Below are 18,327 nucleotides of genomic sequence, written 5' to 3'. Positions count from 1 at the left end.
GTGCCTTGTTCTGTCTTCTTGCACCAACATAAACTGAAATTTCACCTCCCTGTCCTATTGTCGTGCAAAAATGATGCAGCTCTAGTACATTCAGAAGTAGTAAATATGACTCATATGTTAAGAATTGTCCAGAAAGAGAATATCAAAAAGAACTGAATGTGGAAATTGAGTATTTTTCATTTTAACAAGCAGGGTTTTTTTGATAGGGTTAATGTTTTGAAAACCACTTAGAGCTTTGAAGAGGTTCTGTCCTGAAGTATAGGTTAAATGTATAACTAAAGTTGTCCAGACCTACAGTGGGAGATATGAGAAGAGCAGTCCTGGAAATGCGAAATAAGTTGCTTTTTTCCAAGCTGTAATTCCAGAGCATTTGAGGTTAATCTAAATTGTCTGCTTGTTTCTACATCTTTCTTTGTGCTGGAATTGGCAGTTATCTGATCTTCAGTGAGTGTTTTAAGTTAGTGATTTTGGCAAAAAGTGATTAATTTTGTTTCATCTGTTCTTTACATACTATTGGTGTTCTGCCAATTAAACTATCTGAGCAGCTCACTGTAAGGTCAGCTAAGTACAACTGTGGGAGAAGAGACGTCACAACTGTGTAGCAGAGAGATGAGGGAGTTTTGGTATGTCTGCCACGTTTCTAATGCAGATTTGATTGATTTTTACCTCTCAGTTACTTGAGAAAATTTCTTGCAAATGACAGATGATAACTTTAATTACAATTGAAATAATTCAACAAGTATAGAGTTAGAAATTTGAGATTTGTATGCTATGACCATGGAGATGTAAGTATGCTGCAGATACTTGGGAATAGGTTTGGCACTTTCATCTTAGTGCCAAAAATGCGTACAGTATTACTTTCTTGTAGTGGAGATGTACAAATGCTTATTTTTTTTCTTATGTGGAATTGGTGTGCCGTAACAAAAGGAGTTAACCTCCTTTTTGTCTTCTAGTAAATATGTCCTCAGTTATACCTCTGCCTCTAACTTCTTCTTTTTTCTATAAAACTTTACATTCTCCCAACAGCTTCCAAAACACAAGTCTGTTGTGGTTACCTTAAATGACTCCGATGATAGTGAGTCTGATGGAGAGCCATCTAACTCAACTAGCAGTGTGTTTGGAGGACTAGAATCTATGATAAAAGAAGCAAGGAGAAATGTTGAGGTAAATGCAATCAGCATTTTAATAAGTTTATTTGGTTATGATTTGGCTTTGCAATTTGGTCAAGAAATACTAGATTACATCAGAAATGGGCAAGTGTGACCACGTTACTCGTGTCTGGACAATTACATTGTAATTTGGATTGCACAAGCTAATAAAAATAATTTTTTGTTGGATGGCATCCTGAAGGTAGAATTTGTCATGTATTTTGGTTTGATTTTTTTTTTTCAATTAAAATTCAATGCATCTTTAAGCAAAAAGTACTGGCTTGAAAGATCTTACTAGCCTTGCACAATTTTAAGTTTGTGCTGAAATGCCTCTTAAAAATGCTAGTTGGTAGCTGTATTTTAAATCAGCGTGACTGGTATTGACTTGAATCTCATTGCAACAGGCATCAAAAATCAAAGCCCCTCCAAAATCAGAAAAAGAAAATGATCCAATGAGAACTCCAGAGGCTCTACCAGAAGATAAGAAGATAGAATACAGACTTTTAAAAGAAGAGATTGCCAGGTACAACTGAGTTTAATTGTTAATGTAAAATGTGTATTATTGTAGCCCTTTACTAGTTTACGTTAGTAACTGGAAGGAAAATCTGAGTTTAAAAACCTTGCCATTACCTTCAGGTTTTTCTCTCATGCAATTTTTAGTAGGACAACATAGAAGTCTAAAGAAAATCCTTGGTTATGAACTGACTTACAGTAGTTGACTGCAGTTGTGGAAAGTACCTTTCCTTTTAACTTTAAATCTTGTTCTGCTACTCTTTTTGAAGATTTTAAAACTACTGGGAGTACACGTCAAAATGAGTGTTGAAGCTACTGAAAATCTTTGCTTTTAACATTTGTTTCAGTCGTGAGAAGCAGCGCTTAATTAAGTCTGATCCACTGAGGAACAATTCATCCCCTGCAAATTCTGATGGTGAAGTTGATGGAATTGGTAGAATAGCAGTAGTGACAAAACAAGTCACAGAAGCAGAAGCAAAGCTGAAGAAAAACAGGTATGTATTTCACTGTCATAAGTCCTATCTTCTTTACTTAGCAGGATGGAAATAGTAAGTAATGTTTTTTAACGTCTAGCATTTAAAGTACAGCAAATGTTCAGTCTCCTGTTGTCTTGAGCTATTCAGCCTTTAATTCTATTGCTATGCAAAAGGAATTGTGTGGTAGTGCCAGTGTGGTGTTTGGTAACTTTTCAGTGTGGTTTGTCATTCTGACTGTTTTTAGCTGTGTTCAGTGATTAGAATATGATCTGTACCACCTAATAACTATTAAATATGAAAAAATGAGTGTTCTTTTCACTATTGGTACACTTTGAAGTTAGTGAGTTATGCCTGATATATATATATATATATATATACATATATATATATATATGAATGAGTGTTTCCACGGAATAGGTATTCTGTTTGAATCTCTCCCTGTGTGGCTTTTCTCTTTTAGCATGCCTCTTCCGTGTTTCCCACCCTTATTTCAAGTTACTGTGGAAAGTATAAGTGCTTTGCGTCCTGTTCTCAGCTTCTCTTGCCACTGGATTATTTTTATGTGGTCTTGTGAACAAACTGGTTCATGGTCAGTCATCAATTGAAGGACAGTCTTCCCTCCTCCCTTTATCCACAACCATCTACTCAAGTGTTTTTCTTGCTTCCTTTAATGCATTTAATGCTTTTTGTATTTATCTACTATTGTGGCATAATATTATGGCTTCTAATCTACTCATATGTGTATGCATCCTAAGGAGGTACTGGGTTGTTACTTAACAGAAAGCAAGAACATGTGTGTTTTGGATGTCATAATATTAAAAACAGTATTAAAGATACATACATACATTCCTTCCCTTGTCATTGTAACTAGAATGTTTTCATCTGCATTATACTGGCATGCTGAACTTGGGATGCTGAAACCTGCTGTATGTACTAACAGTATTTATTATGGATGTTAAGACTGGAGAAACTTCAGTTTTTGTTTGTTGATGCGTGAGGAGAGCTGTGTTTTTAAATAAGTGGGGTTTCAGAGGAGCAATGATAGCTGTGAGCAGCTTCCCTTTGGAAAAAATCTTATGTGCCTTTTCTACTTCTAGAATGCTGTTGATGAAGGATGAATCTGTCTTGAAAAATTTATTGCAACAACAGGCCAAGAAGAGAGAGAATGTTCGAATTGCTGAAAATAAAATTAACAAACTGGCTGAACAGCTACAAGCAACAGAGAAGATCTTGAATGCTAATAAGGCATTTCTCAAGAGGCTTCAGGAACATGTAACTTGCACTCTGAAATGTTTCTGTTTCCTAGAGTTGGAAATCTTGAAATGGGAAGCCTGATTTTTGGAGGCAGTAGGCTTTCTTAGAATTAACCATTAATTCCCATGTAGTTATATCTCATTAATTCTTCTAATTATATTTTGTGGTCATATCTGTAAATCTGGACCTTACCGTAGTATTTTGTTTATTTGTTTTTTAAGATTCATAAAGTTCAACAGCGAGTTACAGTAAAAAAAGCTCTGGCACTGAAATACGGAGAAGAACTTGCTCGAGCAAAAGCAGTAGCAAGTAAGGAAATTGGGAAACGAAAGCTAGAGCAAGATCATCTTGGCGTAAGTCAATGTGCTCTTAAATCAACTTTACTTGAAAAAGAGTAGCAATTTTGATTAAGGAAGTTCAAATGGAATTTCAGGAAAACATTTCAAAAGCACTGCAGGGAATCTTCCTAATGGTTGTGTGCATTTTTGAGGATTCAACAAAAAAGGCATTAATGAGTTCAGAAAGAAAACTGTTCAAAACCTACATTTCTATGGTAGGGGAATGCTGTGCATAGATAAATAAGAGGAGCTATGTTCCTGTGAAGGAAGGCAGGAAGTACTTTACTGTCTGTAGGCATCAATGATTTTGTTAAAACTATCAAGCGAAGTTGCTGAAGAGGAGCTCTGATATTGTTTTGAAAACAAAATGCAGAAAAACAAGGCTAAAATATTTTTGTAAATTTTTGTGTTTGCACTCCCAACATTACTGTATGTACTTGCTTTATAGCTCACCTTTTAAGTGTGGCCAAAACTTCTGTTTAAGCCTGTACATTATGTAGGCTAACTTTTATCGCAAAACCTGCAAACCTACCAGTTGAATTGTGACAAACTCTTTTGTGGTTTTTCTGCTGTTTGTTGAAATTTTCAGGCAGGACTTTTTTAAAATATGTTTTTATAAATTCTGAATTAAACATTTTGCCTATTTTTTACTTCCTGTCAATAATCAGTAGATGAGAAAATGAAATAAAAGGAAATTTTTCTTTTCAGCCAAGCAAAATGTTGAAATTGGAGACCTCCCCTGCATCAAGTCCGAAAAAGCATTCAGCAGAATTGATCGCACTAGAGAAAAAACGACTTCAACAACTAGAATATGAATATGCTCTTAAAATTCAGAAATTGAAGGAAGCCCGTGCACTTCAAACCAAGGAACAATCAAATGCTACACTTCATGCAGAAGAGGAATCTGAATTTACATTACCTCAGCCATCACTTCATGACCTTACACAGGACAAGTTGACTTTGGACAGTGAAGAAAATTACTTTGATGATGAAGTTCTGTCTAATTCAAACCGAGAACGAAGGAGATCTTTCAGAGAATCTAATTCTTTCACTAAACCAAATCTTAAACACATGGACACTCCGAAGCAAGAAACTATAAACAAAGTTTCTAAAAAGGCTTCAGAGGAGCGTGAGCTCTTCCTTGGGTTGAATATTGATGAACTGAAAAAACTTTATGCTAAAGCTGACAGCTTGAAAGAGCTGCTGCTGACAAGTACTGCCTCTATAGTACCTAAGGAAGATCTGTTGTGTGGTCAGGTAAGTGTTTTACAACTAAACATGAAGCTTGTCTTTATTAGGTGGTATTGCAATTACGGTGTATCTGTTTATGTTTCCTAGGAAATTTCAGTGGACGTGGATTTTCTTACATCTCAAAATAAACAAACTGAAGTGAAACCATTTCCATTTGGACCATATCGTAGTCCTCTTCTAGTATTTAAATCCTACAGGTACGAAGACTGTAGCTCTTTAACTTTTGTCTGTTTTCTTGTTCAAGTATTCATCACTGCTCTTTCCTAGATACCTAGGCATGTACAGAAAGACTAGGCGTAGTGACAAACTTGACTATCCTTAAACAATTTTGTCTATTTCATGGAATCTAATGATTTTAGTCACGTTTTCTGGTATGTACAAGTCCCTTGTTTTTGTGCAGTATGCTGCTTTTACATTGCATTGCATGCTGCTTGATATAACTAAATTAATAATAATAGTTAAGCATTTGAAAACAGGATTTTTATATCCAATATGAATATGTAAATCCAAGAAGCATATTTCAGTTATGCAGTCTCTGAACTTGGCTAGGATTTACAATGTCTGAGTTGAGATTTATCCAATCATCTATTTTTGGATTCCTGCTCAGTGGAAAAAGGCATGAGCACAGTGATTCATCCTGACTTGACATTAACACCTGTGTATCAACACCAAGTGTAATCAATTTGGCACATCTGTTTTTTGACTAAGGAGAATTTTATTCCTACACATCAAATTTGAGAAAACAAAAGTCTGGAATTTACAGTGCAGCAGTTGAATCCTACCATATGTTTTAGGTTTTTTATTTCTATGCTCTTAAGTAGAGAAAGATGAAGGATGCCATCTTAACATGAGTATTCTTTTTAACTTCGTGTAGGTCATTACTTCATCCTGAAGGAGCTAGAAATCCCCAAGTTGACGTAGTCAAACTTTAGCTAAAGATCTAAAATAAGCATTAGTCTGCTCAACTCAGACTTGGTTTCGTTTGTTTACACATTGTAAAATCTGTTCACTGTTTCTTCAGGTTAATCTTTAACAGTTCTCTTTACATTTTCATTTGATGTTGATCTTAGGCTGCCTAGAGCATGAGATTTTCTAGAAACTACTGAAATGCAGTTTCAGTTGTTTGCTTTCCCTACTGGGTCATTACTACACTTCCTGTTTTCGTATGAATGAAGTTCTGCACCTAAAGAAGAGAATACTAGAGCAGAACTTATTTAGATTAAGAAGTACTGTGGTGTTCTCTTCCTCTTCCACTTTTTCTTTACCTTCTTCTTAACTTGTAGGTTAATGATGCTTTTGGTCAGTAGCATGGTTTTGGAAATAATGATATTTAATACAGAGAAACTGAGCTTTGATTATTTTTTTAGAAAACTGATGTCTTGCCTTGTACACTTCATCACAATAATGTGCTGTTTCATTTTAGGTTTAGTCCGTATTTTCGAACCAAGGAAAAACTGTACCTCAGTTCAATAACATATAGCAATATGATTGAGCCAAAACAGTGTTTCTGCCGTTTTGATTTAACAGGCACATGTAATGATGATGACTGTCAGTGGTGAGTTCTCTTTAATTTTCTTAATTTCAACTATACTTCTCTTCTTGATTTCTACCTGTCTGAAATAAGCATGGTTTTCATTTCTTTGAATGGTCTGGATAATATGATCATATGCACGAGTTTTGGCAAGGTTATTTTTGATACCCTGTTGCAGATAATTAGGTGGAAGGGAAAAAAACCCCTTTTATCTAAGCCATGAAGAAAAAGGAGGCTCTTTAGATGTATATTTAGAAAAGTAGTATGGCCTATTAGAGAACATTTCATCTTTTGGTTGCCTAGTAATTCAGATGGGACTGGTCTCACTTCATAGCTTCATAACTTCAGGCCATCATAGAACCTTAGGAAGTGGTTGATGCTGTTAAGCACACTAGAGAAGAAAAGCATACACCAAATACATGATTAAAAAAATAATACTATCGTAGTAGAGTAATTCTAGTTTTCTGGGAAAATACTGGCTAAGTTTGTTTCTTGGAAGACTGGAGTTAAATTGTATTTTAAAAATCACTTGTTTAACAGTGTTGTGCACTTAAAAATGAATATGAATTGGTTAGGATTAAACTCAATTTGGAAAGTTATAATTGCTGGAAAACTATAATAGGAGTGAACTTTAGCTCTTCTGGATCAGCTTTTAGCTGTTGTTATCAAACCATCATTTGATTATTCTAAATAAAAAGTGATATCTAATTCTTGTAACTACCTTATTTGAACTGGGAAGTTCTATATACTGTGGTTTTATGTTATTGCAAAATGAGTGTATAGACATGTATTTTAAAGAGTAAGTGAAATAATGGGGACTAGGATTAAGTTCCTGATACAGGTGTAAGTTTAGAGAAGGCCTAGACGTATTTAACCAAAATGTCAAAGCAAGCTGTAGTGTTTTCTGTGGGTATCATTTTCTTTATGCCTCACCCAACTTGCACTAAAACAAACTTTCTTAATTTATTGCTGTGATTAGTGTATTAATTGCTCATTTGTTTATTTTAGGCAGCACATGAAAGATTGCACTCTCAGTCGCAAGCAGCTGTTTCAGGATATTCTGTCTTACAATTTAGAACTTATTGGCTGCTCAGAAAAAAGCACTGATGAGGAGATCAGCACTGCCACAGGTTTTTAAGAGTCTTTTGTTCACTTTGGTATCCAAAGATTCACTTTTGAAGGAAATGGTTTTCATTAAAGGCCATGAGCACAAGGATTTTGATGTGAAGCAATATATAAGTTACAGCTATGTGAAACAGTAGGTTTTTTCAGTTGTCCAGTTCAGTCCTTTGTAGTGGTTAATTAACCTTGATGTCTTTACAAAAAGAAAAAAAATCATGGATCTGAGGAATATTTCACTCAATAAAGTATTGCTGGGATTCAGGGGACTGGGGAGGAATAAGCATGGAATCTTTCCCTCTTTCCTTCCTCAGTTTTGTAACTACTGGACTGATCTGTTTCAGTGGAGCTGGAATTTCATAACAATGCCTTTGCCATGTAGGCAAGTTGCCAAAGAGAACTCAGTTATTTTTTCATTTCTTTGTGCTAGTGTGTTAAATTACCATACCTCTTGAAGCAGTCACATTTTATGAATTTAGCATAGATTGTGCTAAATTGCTGTTAAGTTACTTAAATATTTTCATTTATATGTTTACCTAAGCTACAAATATTCTTGTTTCAGAAAAATATGTTGAAAAACTTTTTGGTATAAACAGAGACCGTATGTCAGTGGATCAGATGGCTGTTCTTCTGGCCAGCAATGTCAATGAGAGTAAAAGTCACAGTAAGTAACTTGGTAGATGAAATACAATATATATAAACTTCTTAAAACTAAGTAAGTACCTTAGTGATTTCGTAAACCAAGAATATTTTTTTTGTTGCTTAGTTTACCTCAGTATTATAAATACTGATTATGGTAAGTTCAAGGCAGCAGAGTTTGTTTTAAGGCAATAATGTAATAGTTTTGGAGTGCAACTTGTAGAAATCACTTATGCCCTTGATCACAATAAATTTTAAATAAGTAGTATTGAAATGTATACACTTGTGTTGTACTCATAGAATCTTTTTATCTAAAATCTAAATCTAAAAACGTTTTATTCTTGAATACAGAAAAGGAAAACAATTTCTATTACTTTGTTTACAGCACCTCCACATACAACATGGAAAGAGAAAAGGAAGTGGAGACCAAAATACTGGAGAAAACCCCTGTTAGATAGTAGCAGCAGTGAAGAGGAGCAGTTTGTTGGACCTATTAAATATGGTAATCTGGATGTGTGGCTTGAATGAAAAAGAGCACTGAAGAAAAATACCTGTCAACCTCTTCCAAACACCTGATTTTAAAGTAGTTCTTAAAAAAACTAGTGATTTTAATAGCTCTCTTGACTTTATACTTCCTGCATGCAAACTTTATTTTCCATACATTTTTGGGTAAAGTTTGATATAAGTCAGTTGTATTTTTACCAGATTCTTTTTCCTGTAATATGTGACTGGAAATAAAGGTGGAATTTCTAATTACCTGTTATTAAAGGAGCATAAGGAACTAATTCCCTAGAATGTTTCAGCTTTGTCCGTGTATCATTAGGATTTTTTAAAATTTTTATTCCACCCCTGAACCCTTAAGATAACCTCACGTGTTCAGTTATCTTAAATTCTTACAGAGTTACAATTTGGTGTGAGGTCAGCAGTTAAAAAAAACTGCAGTTAAGCAGCATTTGAGACTTGGAAGCTTGCTAGAGTGTCAGTAACACGACGGTGTTTCACAGGTGACTCATGCAAGTAGGAGTGTTTGGATTTGTTAGCAAATCTTCTAAAAAGGATTTTTAGAGACTCAGAATTTTTCTTTGTCAAATGGGTCTAGTTCCTAATGCTGCCGAAATAACTGGCTTATTTGATGTCTCTTGATCAAGTCAGCCTTTTAGGGCTATTTAATTTTTTCCTTCACATTTGAAATATAACCAGTTCTCTACAAACAGCATGGTTTTAAGTTTTAAAGGATGTTGAAATAACCATATTTTGCTCTGGTCAGTAGCTCTATTTGAAATATATAAATGCACCTCTTGTGTGAGTTCTGATCTTTCAGGTCACTTCTGTTTTGAAAATAACCTTTTTTTTTTTTTTTTAAATATTTTTGCAGCACATCCCACAGAACATAAAAAAAGAGTTCCAGTGCTTGATGCCGTGGTGACTCCAGATGATGTCCGGTATTTTACAAGTGAGACTGATGACATTTCCAACTTGGAAGCAAGTGTCCAAGAAAACCCCTGTGATGTACAGCTTTGGATTAAACTTGCATATAAATACTTGAATCAAAATGAAGGGTATGTCTCCTGCATTTTAGATTGGATTGCTACATTTAGGTTTGATTTAACCATGCTGCTATGATCAAGTTTCCTTTTTGATGTTAAAGAACTTTCTACAACAACAACACAAATAATTTATTACTTAAGAGCAGGTTAAAAATAGATTAGATCAGATTTCCTGCTGTATGTAGTATTGCATATGAGTAATAAATTGCACTGATGGTTTATCTTTGGGTAGGTTCTGATTCAGAATGGAAGGTGATGGAAAGCAGTGTGGGAGAAATAATTGTTCATGTTTGAAAAGTGCACAACTTAACGTGTTTTGAGACTACGGTGGAATGTTATACTTCCAGTGGTCAAGTAGTGGACCAATCATCTCAAATCATTTACTCCTCTACTACAGAGTGAATGGTTGGAATAATGTTTGAAATTACTTCCATGAGAAAGCTTTCCTATAAGAACAGTTCTGCTAGGTGGTTTTATCCCTGTAGAAATGGCCCAGTTGATTGCTCGGTTTCTTATTTTATATTTTTTAACTTTTGGATTTCTAAGTTTCTCTAGCTTCTCTTCCTTAAAATTATACTGCAGGGTACCATGTTTTTATTGGCAGTCACATCATTTCAGCGGGAATTCTGTCACAATGGTTTCATCCATCATGACAATTGATTGACTTCAGTTTTAATAGTGAGGTACTGACTTAAGCAACTGCAACAGGGAATGGAGAAGAGCAGCTCTGCTTTACAAGCCCCTCGTTTAAACTGTAGATAATGGAAAAGGTAGCAAAAGATCAGTTTAGCTGTATCAGTAGGTGCCTGAACAATAGAAGGGATAGAACTGGAAAGGCTGGTACTCAAAGGAAAATACTACCAGCAAGTGGCAGTGTGAGAAGAGCACACTTAAATATAAGTGTCCTTGGGAAACGACCAAGAAAAGAAGGGAGAAAACCTAATGGAAAACAATGCATCCTTTTCTTTAAACAGCCACCTCCTCTATTCTCCCCTTCCTCAGTACTCTGAAGAAACTTGAGTGGTGTGGTAGGTGAAGTCGTGATAAAAGGGGTTGGGAAAGCATCAGACTTACGGTTAATTGCATTACTTTTATTTTGGAACTTCTTTTCCTCTCTGTCTATGCAAAATAATTTCCAAAGATGTTTTCAGAATAAACGTGGCCTCAGAAGCATTCTGTGGTTTTATGCAAGTTTGTCTATGAATTAAAGCTCAGCTTTGTGGTTTGCATTATAGTCAGTTATTTGAACAAATATTACTTTGTGGGTATCATCTTATGATAGTTATCTCAAAAAGTAAAATTTCATTTTTTTAAATGGTTTAGAGGCAGAGAACCTGTATGATGTGCTTATATTTAATGACTGTAGAAAGTAAATATTTAACAAAAATATAATAACTTACTTTACTATACCTTTGAAGTTCTTAAGCCTGTGCAATGTAAATGCCTTTATATGCTTGCAGCTTGAGAACTTTGCTTACAGATGAATCTTACCCATTTTCATTAAACTGGACCCTTATTTGAATTGGCACTCTTTTCCTAGAATACTCATATTTCTGTGCACTATGATAATCGCACGTAATAACCTTTGAAGGATGAAAAACTACTGAAACTTTGATAGTAAAGGACAACACATTTTAAAAAAAGATGGCTAAGTGTGTATGACTTCCATTCTAATTCAAAGCATTCATTTTCATATTTGATATTGTGTAAGTCATTATACCAACACAAGTGATGTGAGTGCTTTTCTTTTTAACTCCTACAGCTCATCATCTGAGTGTTTAGATTCTACTTTAAATGTTTTGGCTCGAGCCCTTGAGAACAACAAAGAAAATCCTGAAATTTGGTGTCATTACCTCAGACTTTTCTCAAAAAGAGGAACCAAGGAGGAGATACAGGAAATGTGTGAAACAGCAGTGGAATATGCTCCTTCTTATCAAATCTGGTGGACAGTAAGTAAAAAAAAAAAAAAGCGTATGTGAAATGTTCCTGTAAGTGTGCATTTTCTACTGTAGAAAGCCAGTACATATGACAGGGAAAGTGTGAAATGAAAAGCACTGTAGCTTTTTGAAAACTCAGAAGTTGCTCAGAAAATGAAGCAACTCAAGTTCTGCTTGCAGGTTATTTGTAGAAGTCATCACTTTTCCTCAGGTAATAAAAGTTATTTAAAATCAAGATGTTTTGTTGCTTATTTTTTGTTACTTAAGCTTTGCAAAAATTGGCTGTTTGTTCTTACATATATTAAAAATGGTATCTTTTGAGGTTTAATGTGAAAATTTGGTGCGAGGGAGGGAAATACAGTTCAATAAGAAAGTGAAAGACACTATTGAAAATTTGTGATTTCTGTGATTTTTAAACATTGGCTTATAAGCTTTACTTGTATTCTGATTGTTATTATTAATGTGATTTATTTCTCTCTAGTTTTTGAATTTGGAGAATTCCTTTGATGGAAAAGACTATGTATGTGGTAGGATGTTGCAGTTCCTAATGGATGTGACAAAGGGAGGAGAAAATCCAAATCTTGTGTCCTTTCAGCTGCTGGAGACTCTCCTCTACAGGGTTCACTTAAGCCTGTTTACAGGAAGACATCAGAATGCTCTTGTTCTGCTGCAGGTAACTCCCGAGTTACACCCCAGGAGTGTCTTCATACCTGTGACTGATAATTTCAACTTCAGAAGAATTTTTTCTTCCACTAGGAGAATTCCTTCAGCAAATAGAGGATTCTGTTTTGAGATATGATGCCATTGTAAAATCTGGATATACCTTCAGAGTTTTTATCTATTTTGCCTTGTTTGTGTAGCTAATAGCCTAGACCACTATGTCTCAAAATAATTCCTAGGGACATGCTGTATTTCATGACTTCCAGTACGTCACAGTTTTTGCAGTGAAGGCCCTATTGAGGAATGTATTGCCTCAGGTATTCAAAATTACTACAGAAATTATCAAACCAGTAGTTCTTGGGAAAAAACATAGTATGATGTTATCTAACAGTATTGCCCTGCTCTCAAATCTGGAGACTGTTTAAATCGGATCTTATTGCTCTCATGAGCTCCAAAGTTACTGAGTTACCTCAGCCTAAAACTGTGACTGTAGAAAGAATTTAGGTGACTTATTTTTGTGTAGGTGATAAAAGTGGTGGCTGAGGGTGAGATGGAGTGCTGACATCCTCTCCCCAAAGTGGGAACTGCTGTCCTTTCAGTTGCAGGTTTTCATTCCTACCAGCAGGTGATGCCTGTTGTTTGCTGCAGCCTGACATGTTACTCGAGGTTTGAGGCCCTTGCAGTTTGGTCTGGCTCCAGCTGGAATGGGAAAGTGCAATGCTGTGATGGCTTCTCCCAAATGTACTGATAAATGTAACTCTGAATTACCAAAAAGAACAGAGGGAGAAGAAACTCTGTCAAATTGAGATGGAAATCCGGAGTATATGGGAGGATAACACAGATTGGTTTCCCTTACCTTTCTGCAAAGCATAATCACAAAGCCAAACACTTTTTGGACACTTTCTGGTTTTTTTAATATTAATCTGGAATGTGTAGTTGAATGTCTTGGGGAGTGATTAACCATATTTAAGTAACTGCTACTTCTGAGTAAATAGCAGTGTGCCTTTTTAGAAGACTTGAAAGCAATTTTTTTGAAGTAAATATTTTCAAGAGTAAATAAGTGAAGTTGTTTTGAAACATCAGTTTTCATCTATTTCAGGATGTGTGTCCTGCTGAATTTTGCATAAATTTGCAAGTACGTTCATTCCCTTGAAAGTGCACTCTTTGACCATACTGCCTTTTGCCCAAAAAATGTTGGCACATCACTAGTCATGAGATTCTGTTCTGTTTCAGGAGCAATTTGTGTTTAGACTTTATCAAATTGCTTGCTCCAGTTGCTTTATTTGGGATCTGCTGATTTAACTGGATTATTCTATCTTTGTGTATGATTAGTTGAAAAATTTGAAACGCTGTCCTTGTTCTTGGTAAAGTTTCCAAGACATTTTTTAAAACAGTACGTCTAGAGATGGTGGTTGCTTCAGTTGATCTGACTAGCTGTAATTTAGTAGCTTTATAGCTAGACCTTAATAAAGAAAAACCCCAAACAAACCAACAACCCCAAACCCACAAAACCTAGTAGGATATATTAAGCTGAATCCTGCTTGTAGATGAATTGTATTACTTTTGTGGAACTGGAAGTAACTGGAGAATTAATCAGAAAAATGGAACACGTTGGGAGATGCATGTTTTCAAAGTGTCTCTCTTTCCAAAGTAACAACCTTCTGCATTTTTTCTGAACCTATTCCTAGAAGTCATCCATATGATTTGAATAGTCATGCATTAACATAAACTGAATATGATGATGATTGATGTAAAGAATTAGTTCCTGTCCTTTCTGTGGAAAAGATTTGAGAATATTAAAACTCACTCTTCCTGTTTCCTTTTCTGTTCTTAAATCTTAAATGTAATGTATTTCTTTTAACCTTTACAGAATGCTTTAAAATCAGCAAATGAAAAGATGATATCAGAACACCTTACTGTAAGTGACCGTTGCTTGGCTTGGCTGGCTTACATACATTTAATTGAATTTGGTATTCTTCCAGTCAAGTTCTATGATCCAGCAAATGTCAGTCCTTCAAGGATTGTGCATAAAGAGCCATTTTTAATACCATGGCAAACAGTTCAAGATGTGAAGACTGATCCTGATATGCTGTTAGCTATGTTTGAAGGTAAGATTAAGGAGGTAAACTACTTAATACATGTTGTAAATCAAGAAATATTATTCAACCTCTAGAATTTCAAGGCAGTGCAATATTGCTGATGACTCTGTTAAGTCATTGGATTAATCCAGTGAATATTTAACGTTGATTTGAATGGAGCAGTGAGGAAACTCCATGTTCTCGTCTCTGTGGTTCAAAGCCGCAGCCTTATCTTGATAGAATATGATGGTTCAGAGAAAAAGACCAGTCAGTGGCTTGTAACTGCTAGTTTTCTTGGAAGCATAAAGCCAAGCTTCTGTTGTCATTGTTTCTTACCCTTCCTCCGCTTAACAGGATGTGTTTATTGCAAAGTTATTTTCCTGGAATATTTTTAGCGTATTTCCTTAAAAGAGGCAGAGAAATGCATGTGTTTATCTCAATTCAGAGTTTAAATAGTTTTTTTTTTTAAGATGTAAAATGAAGATATTAGAAGAAATTGAGTTCTTTATTTGTATTGCTGCCAGAGGTAGACTTTATAGTAGCAGACAAATGCTATTATGTAGCATTTATAGATGTCAGTGTGTTAGCCAGCAGCAGTATTGAGTTGCCACTGAGAATATGCTGCAGGTGGTAATGCAGTGTGGAAATACTCAAGGATCAATGGAGTAGCCCAGCTGTGGGAGTAAAGGCAGTGTAGCCATGATAATGGGGATAACTCTTTATGATACGGAGAAGAAAAATAATATCCTATATTAACTTTTGTCTCAGTAGCTTTCAGCAGCTATGCTGGAAATCTGGGATGTGATTTTAAATATAGTGATATGCTTCTATCTGTAATATTGCTTTAGTGTTTCATTGGTAGGAAATTGTTTTTGAAACGAATAAGGGATGAAACTGAAAGATTTTTGTCCTTGCACCATGGTGATAAGTGTAAAGAAAGCTTTTCTAAAGATTGTCTTTTTCTAATAATTTGCAAAAGCAGCACTCTTAGTAATATCTTTCCACACTTATATATTTTCATTATGTTAAAGGAGACTTTTTTCATGTTAAAGCTTCAAATAACTTCGATGTTGCGTGAGGTCTAAAGGCTTCATTTTTTACTTTTGTTTTGAAGATGCGGTCAAAACATGTACTGATGAAAGCCTTGAGGCTGACAAAAGAATAGCTGTCTGCTTTCCTCTCTACAGAAACATGATAGCTTTGCTGAAACTTCTTGAAAGGTAAGTTGCTTCAAGATGTTTTTGACTGGAGTACTCAGCTGTTTTTTTTGAAAATTTATCTTTACTTTTCTTTAAGGTGGGAGTCTGCTGCTGAACTTTGCAGGTCTTTGTTGGAGCTCTGTCCTAACAACTGTCAGCTCTTGGAGAGTTTGGCCACCTTGTATTTGCAGATGGAGCAGAGTGACAATGCCTACAAGGTGTGGATGGGAGCTTTTGAGAAGAATCCTCAGAATGCAGAAATTTTTTATCGGTTGTGTAAATTTCTTGTTTCACAGGTAATACTCCACTTCAAAACTAATTTGTTGGTCTGCTAGATTTATGAAGTCCAGGTTTTGTGTGTTGTTTGAAATACTCATCAAATGGATTAATCTTAATTATATTTTTGTAATATCTAGTGCTCCTTTATATAGATGGGAAAAGTGTAATTGGGAAGATAAGTGAAATGATAAAAGATAGTAGAAGTTATATAAAATCATAAATTTATAGTTTAGATTGTTCTAATTCAGTGTTAATATCCTTAAGCAAGAATAACAGAAAGTAAAAGTAGAACCTGTAATATTTTTTCAGCTTTTTTCTGCTGCCTGCTGAGTGACCCATTTCATTCTTGAGAGAATGAAAACAATGGAGCATTGCAGAGATAGGCACACCACTTGTTATTTATTTTGGTTAAGTTGTTCTTGCCCTTTTCAGATTGATGTCTGATTTTATTTTTTTTTATTTAAAAAAAACCCAAACAACAAAACAGGAAAGATCAAGCAGTATTCTTCCACTGTTGCAAGACTTTGTGGCAGCTTTCTTTGAGAATACCTGCCAACAGCATGGTCCCATGGATCTCTTAAGGTACATTTAGAGTATTTTTTTAATTTAAATTTTGGCAATATTGGCATTTTCTTGAATAAGAAGATAGTCTAGAACTTTTAAACTCTTCTATTTTTTAGCTTGGCATGATTTGCCAAAACTTCAGTGAATGATGATTTGGTAGTTCATAAGGTTTATACTTGTTTTTGCATAGACACTAATTTGTAAACCTATGAGCATTTAAAGATAAAACAGCAAGCAAGTTAAATGTCTGGATTTGGGCAATGAAAATCAATCATATATATGTGAAAGTTGGTTTTGGTTCCTCCCCCCTTAAAGCTGGGAGCCTAAAATTGCATATCCAAAATACTCTATTTAGGCACTTGCAAAAGAGCTCAGTCCAGAGTTTCAGCATGCTATTAATCAGATTATTATTGATGAAAAGACTCAGGTTTGATATGTAGCCTGATGATTTTCCACTTGAATTTTAGCACCTAATTGAGAGACTTACTGAAGTTTTGAAATATGCAAGTTTCTTATGATCAAAATAGATGCTTCTGAAGGCCTTCAAAGCAAAAACCTTTTGTGCTAAAGCTTATGCAGCTGAAGTTTTGTAATGTCTAGGTTAGGTGTTAGATTTTATTCCTGCTTACATTTGTTTACATGAAATTTAGTGCTGGTAATGTAGTCTAGCTGATTGTATGTAGACAATTCTGCTGTAATGTATTTTATTTGGGCCGGGGAAAGTCTCAGATAAAAGTCAACATTTAATTCTGTACGTAATGAGGGAGTAAATGCCTTCTATATTAACTATTTCTATATTTCTATGTAATGCTTTCTGTATAAATTGTATCTAGTTAGAATTAAACTAAATTTAGGAAAAGTGTGTATTTTTTAGTATTTTTCATGATCTGGACTTTTGAACTGAACGTTACATCTACATAGCAAGTCTTCTATGTAGGATGATATTCTCATTACTACTACTTTTTTCTCTTGTAGATATCTCTTGAATTTTCCAATGCCGATTGAATTTACATCACCTCTCTATAAAGAACATCTTATGGATGATGTTATTAACCAGCAAATCCCATATCTGTGGCAGATATACTGGTGAGATTTTTGTAAAGAATTTCTGAGAAACAGCTCTTGGGTCTGAGTAAATTCCATTTTCAAAAAGCAGAGTATTTATTATTTGCCTAAGGGTGTATCACTTTGGGTTCTTTCGGTAAAGGATCTGCCAGTCCTTAGAAAACTTACCAGCCTGCTTCACAGTGGAGATAATTTTATGAAACTGAATTGCATGTCAAATTCTACTCTTGAGAAATCTTTCAGAAATTCTGACCTATGGGAACAGTACTAGGTGTGTTCATCTCAAAATGATTTTTTTGGTTTACTTTTGTTTGAGGTTGCTACTGCTAGTAGTGTTGTTCTTTTTCCTGTCTTTCAGTTGTCTCCCTATTATTTTACAATAATTTCCCTGTTCTGTTTAGTCATGGTCTCCCCACCTTCCTTGACCTGCTTTTTCAGCTCTTCATGGCGAGAAACCCCTCTACAGTAAACTGACCTGATCTTCTGCAAGAGATTGCAGAGGAACACATCTTTATCATGAATACGCAATCATCTTTTTTTGTTTCTTCCTTTTGATAGCAGCAGTATACAGGATTGCCAGACACCAAAGTACTAGCCATCTATAACTTATACTAGTTACATAACTGTGATTACTGAAGTGTTGGCTTAGGCTGTTTGAGAAGTTTACAACTTCATAGTCTGGGTTTGTCAGTCTTCAGAAGTAGCTGTTTGGCTTTTAAGATATGTAAA

At 35.0% G+C, this 18,327-nt stretch overlaps 1 protein-coding gene across 3 annotated transcripts in view; it reads left to right on the top strand.

The window, feature by feature from the left end:
* Positions 1 to 18,327, top strand: part of ZFC3H1 (zinc finger C3H1-type containing) — a 42,628-nt gene that overhangs the window by 16,250 nt on the left and 8,051 nt on the right. For all 3 annotated transcript variants that reach the window (XM_027679714.1, XM_027679713.1, XM_027679715.1), the window contains exons 10-28: positions 1,027 to 1,164; positions 1,553 to 1,671; positions 2,009 to 2,155; positions 3,235 to 3,409; positions 3,613 to 3,744; positions 4,438 to 4,986; positions 5,068 to 5,177; positions 6,404 to 6,535; positions 7,520 to 7,641; positions 8,193 to 8,294; positions 8,655 to 8,771; positions 9,645 to 9,828; positions 11,579 to 11,765; positions 12,235 to 12,426; positions 14,284 to 14,521; positions 15,606 to 15,711; positions 15,788 to 15,986; positions 16,457 to 16,551; positions 17,509 to 17,619. In XM_027679714.1, coding sequence (XP_027535515.1) covers positions 1,027 to 1,164; positions 1,553 to 1,671; positions 2,009 to 2,155; positions 3,235 to 3,409; positions 3,613 to 3,744; positions 4,438 to 4,986; positions 5,068 to 5,177; positions 6,404 to 6,535; positions 7,520 to 7,641; positions 8,193 to 8,294; positions 8,655 to 8,771; positions 9,645 to 9,828; positions 11,579 to 11,765; positions 12,235 to 12,426; positions 14,284 to 14,521; positions 15,606 to 15,711; positions 15,788 to 15,986; positions 16,457 to 16,551; positions 17,509 to 17,619 — 3,155 coding nt within the window. The remainder of the gene's footprint in view (positions 1 to 1,026; positions 1,165 to 1,552; positions 1,672 to 2,008; positions 2,156 to 3,234; positions 3,410 to 3,612; positions 3,745 to 4,437; positions 4,987 to 5,067; positions 5,178 to 6,403; positions 6,536 to 7,519; positions 7,642 to 8,192; positions 8,295 to 8,654; positions 8,772 to 9,644; positions 9,829 to 11,578; positions 11,766 to 12,234; positions 12,427 to 14,283; positions 14,522 to 15,605; positions 15,712 to 15,787; positions 15,987 to 16,456; positions 16,552 to 17,508; positions 17,620 to 18,327) is intronic.

The sequence above is a fragment of the Neopelma chrysocephalum genome, unplaced genomic scaffold (genome assembly GCF_003984885.1).
Source record: "Neopelma chrysocephalum unplaced genomic scaffold, ASM398488v2 Primary Assembly neopelma1_59, whole genome shotgun sequence".
NCBI lineage: Eukaryota > Metazoa > Chordata > Aves > Passeriformes > Pipridae > Neopelma > Neopelma chrysocephalum.
The sequence above is the reverse complement of the archived record's forward strand: the minus strand, read 5'-3'. Positions and strand labels throughout refer to the sequence as shown.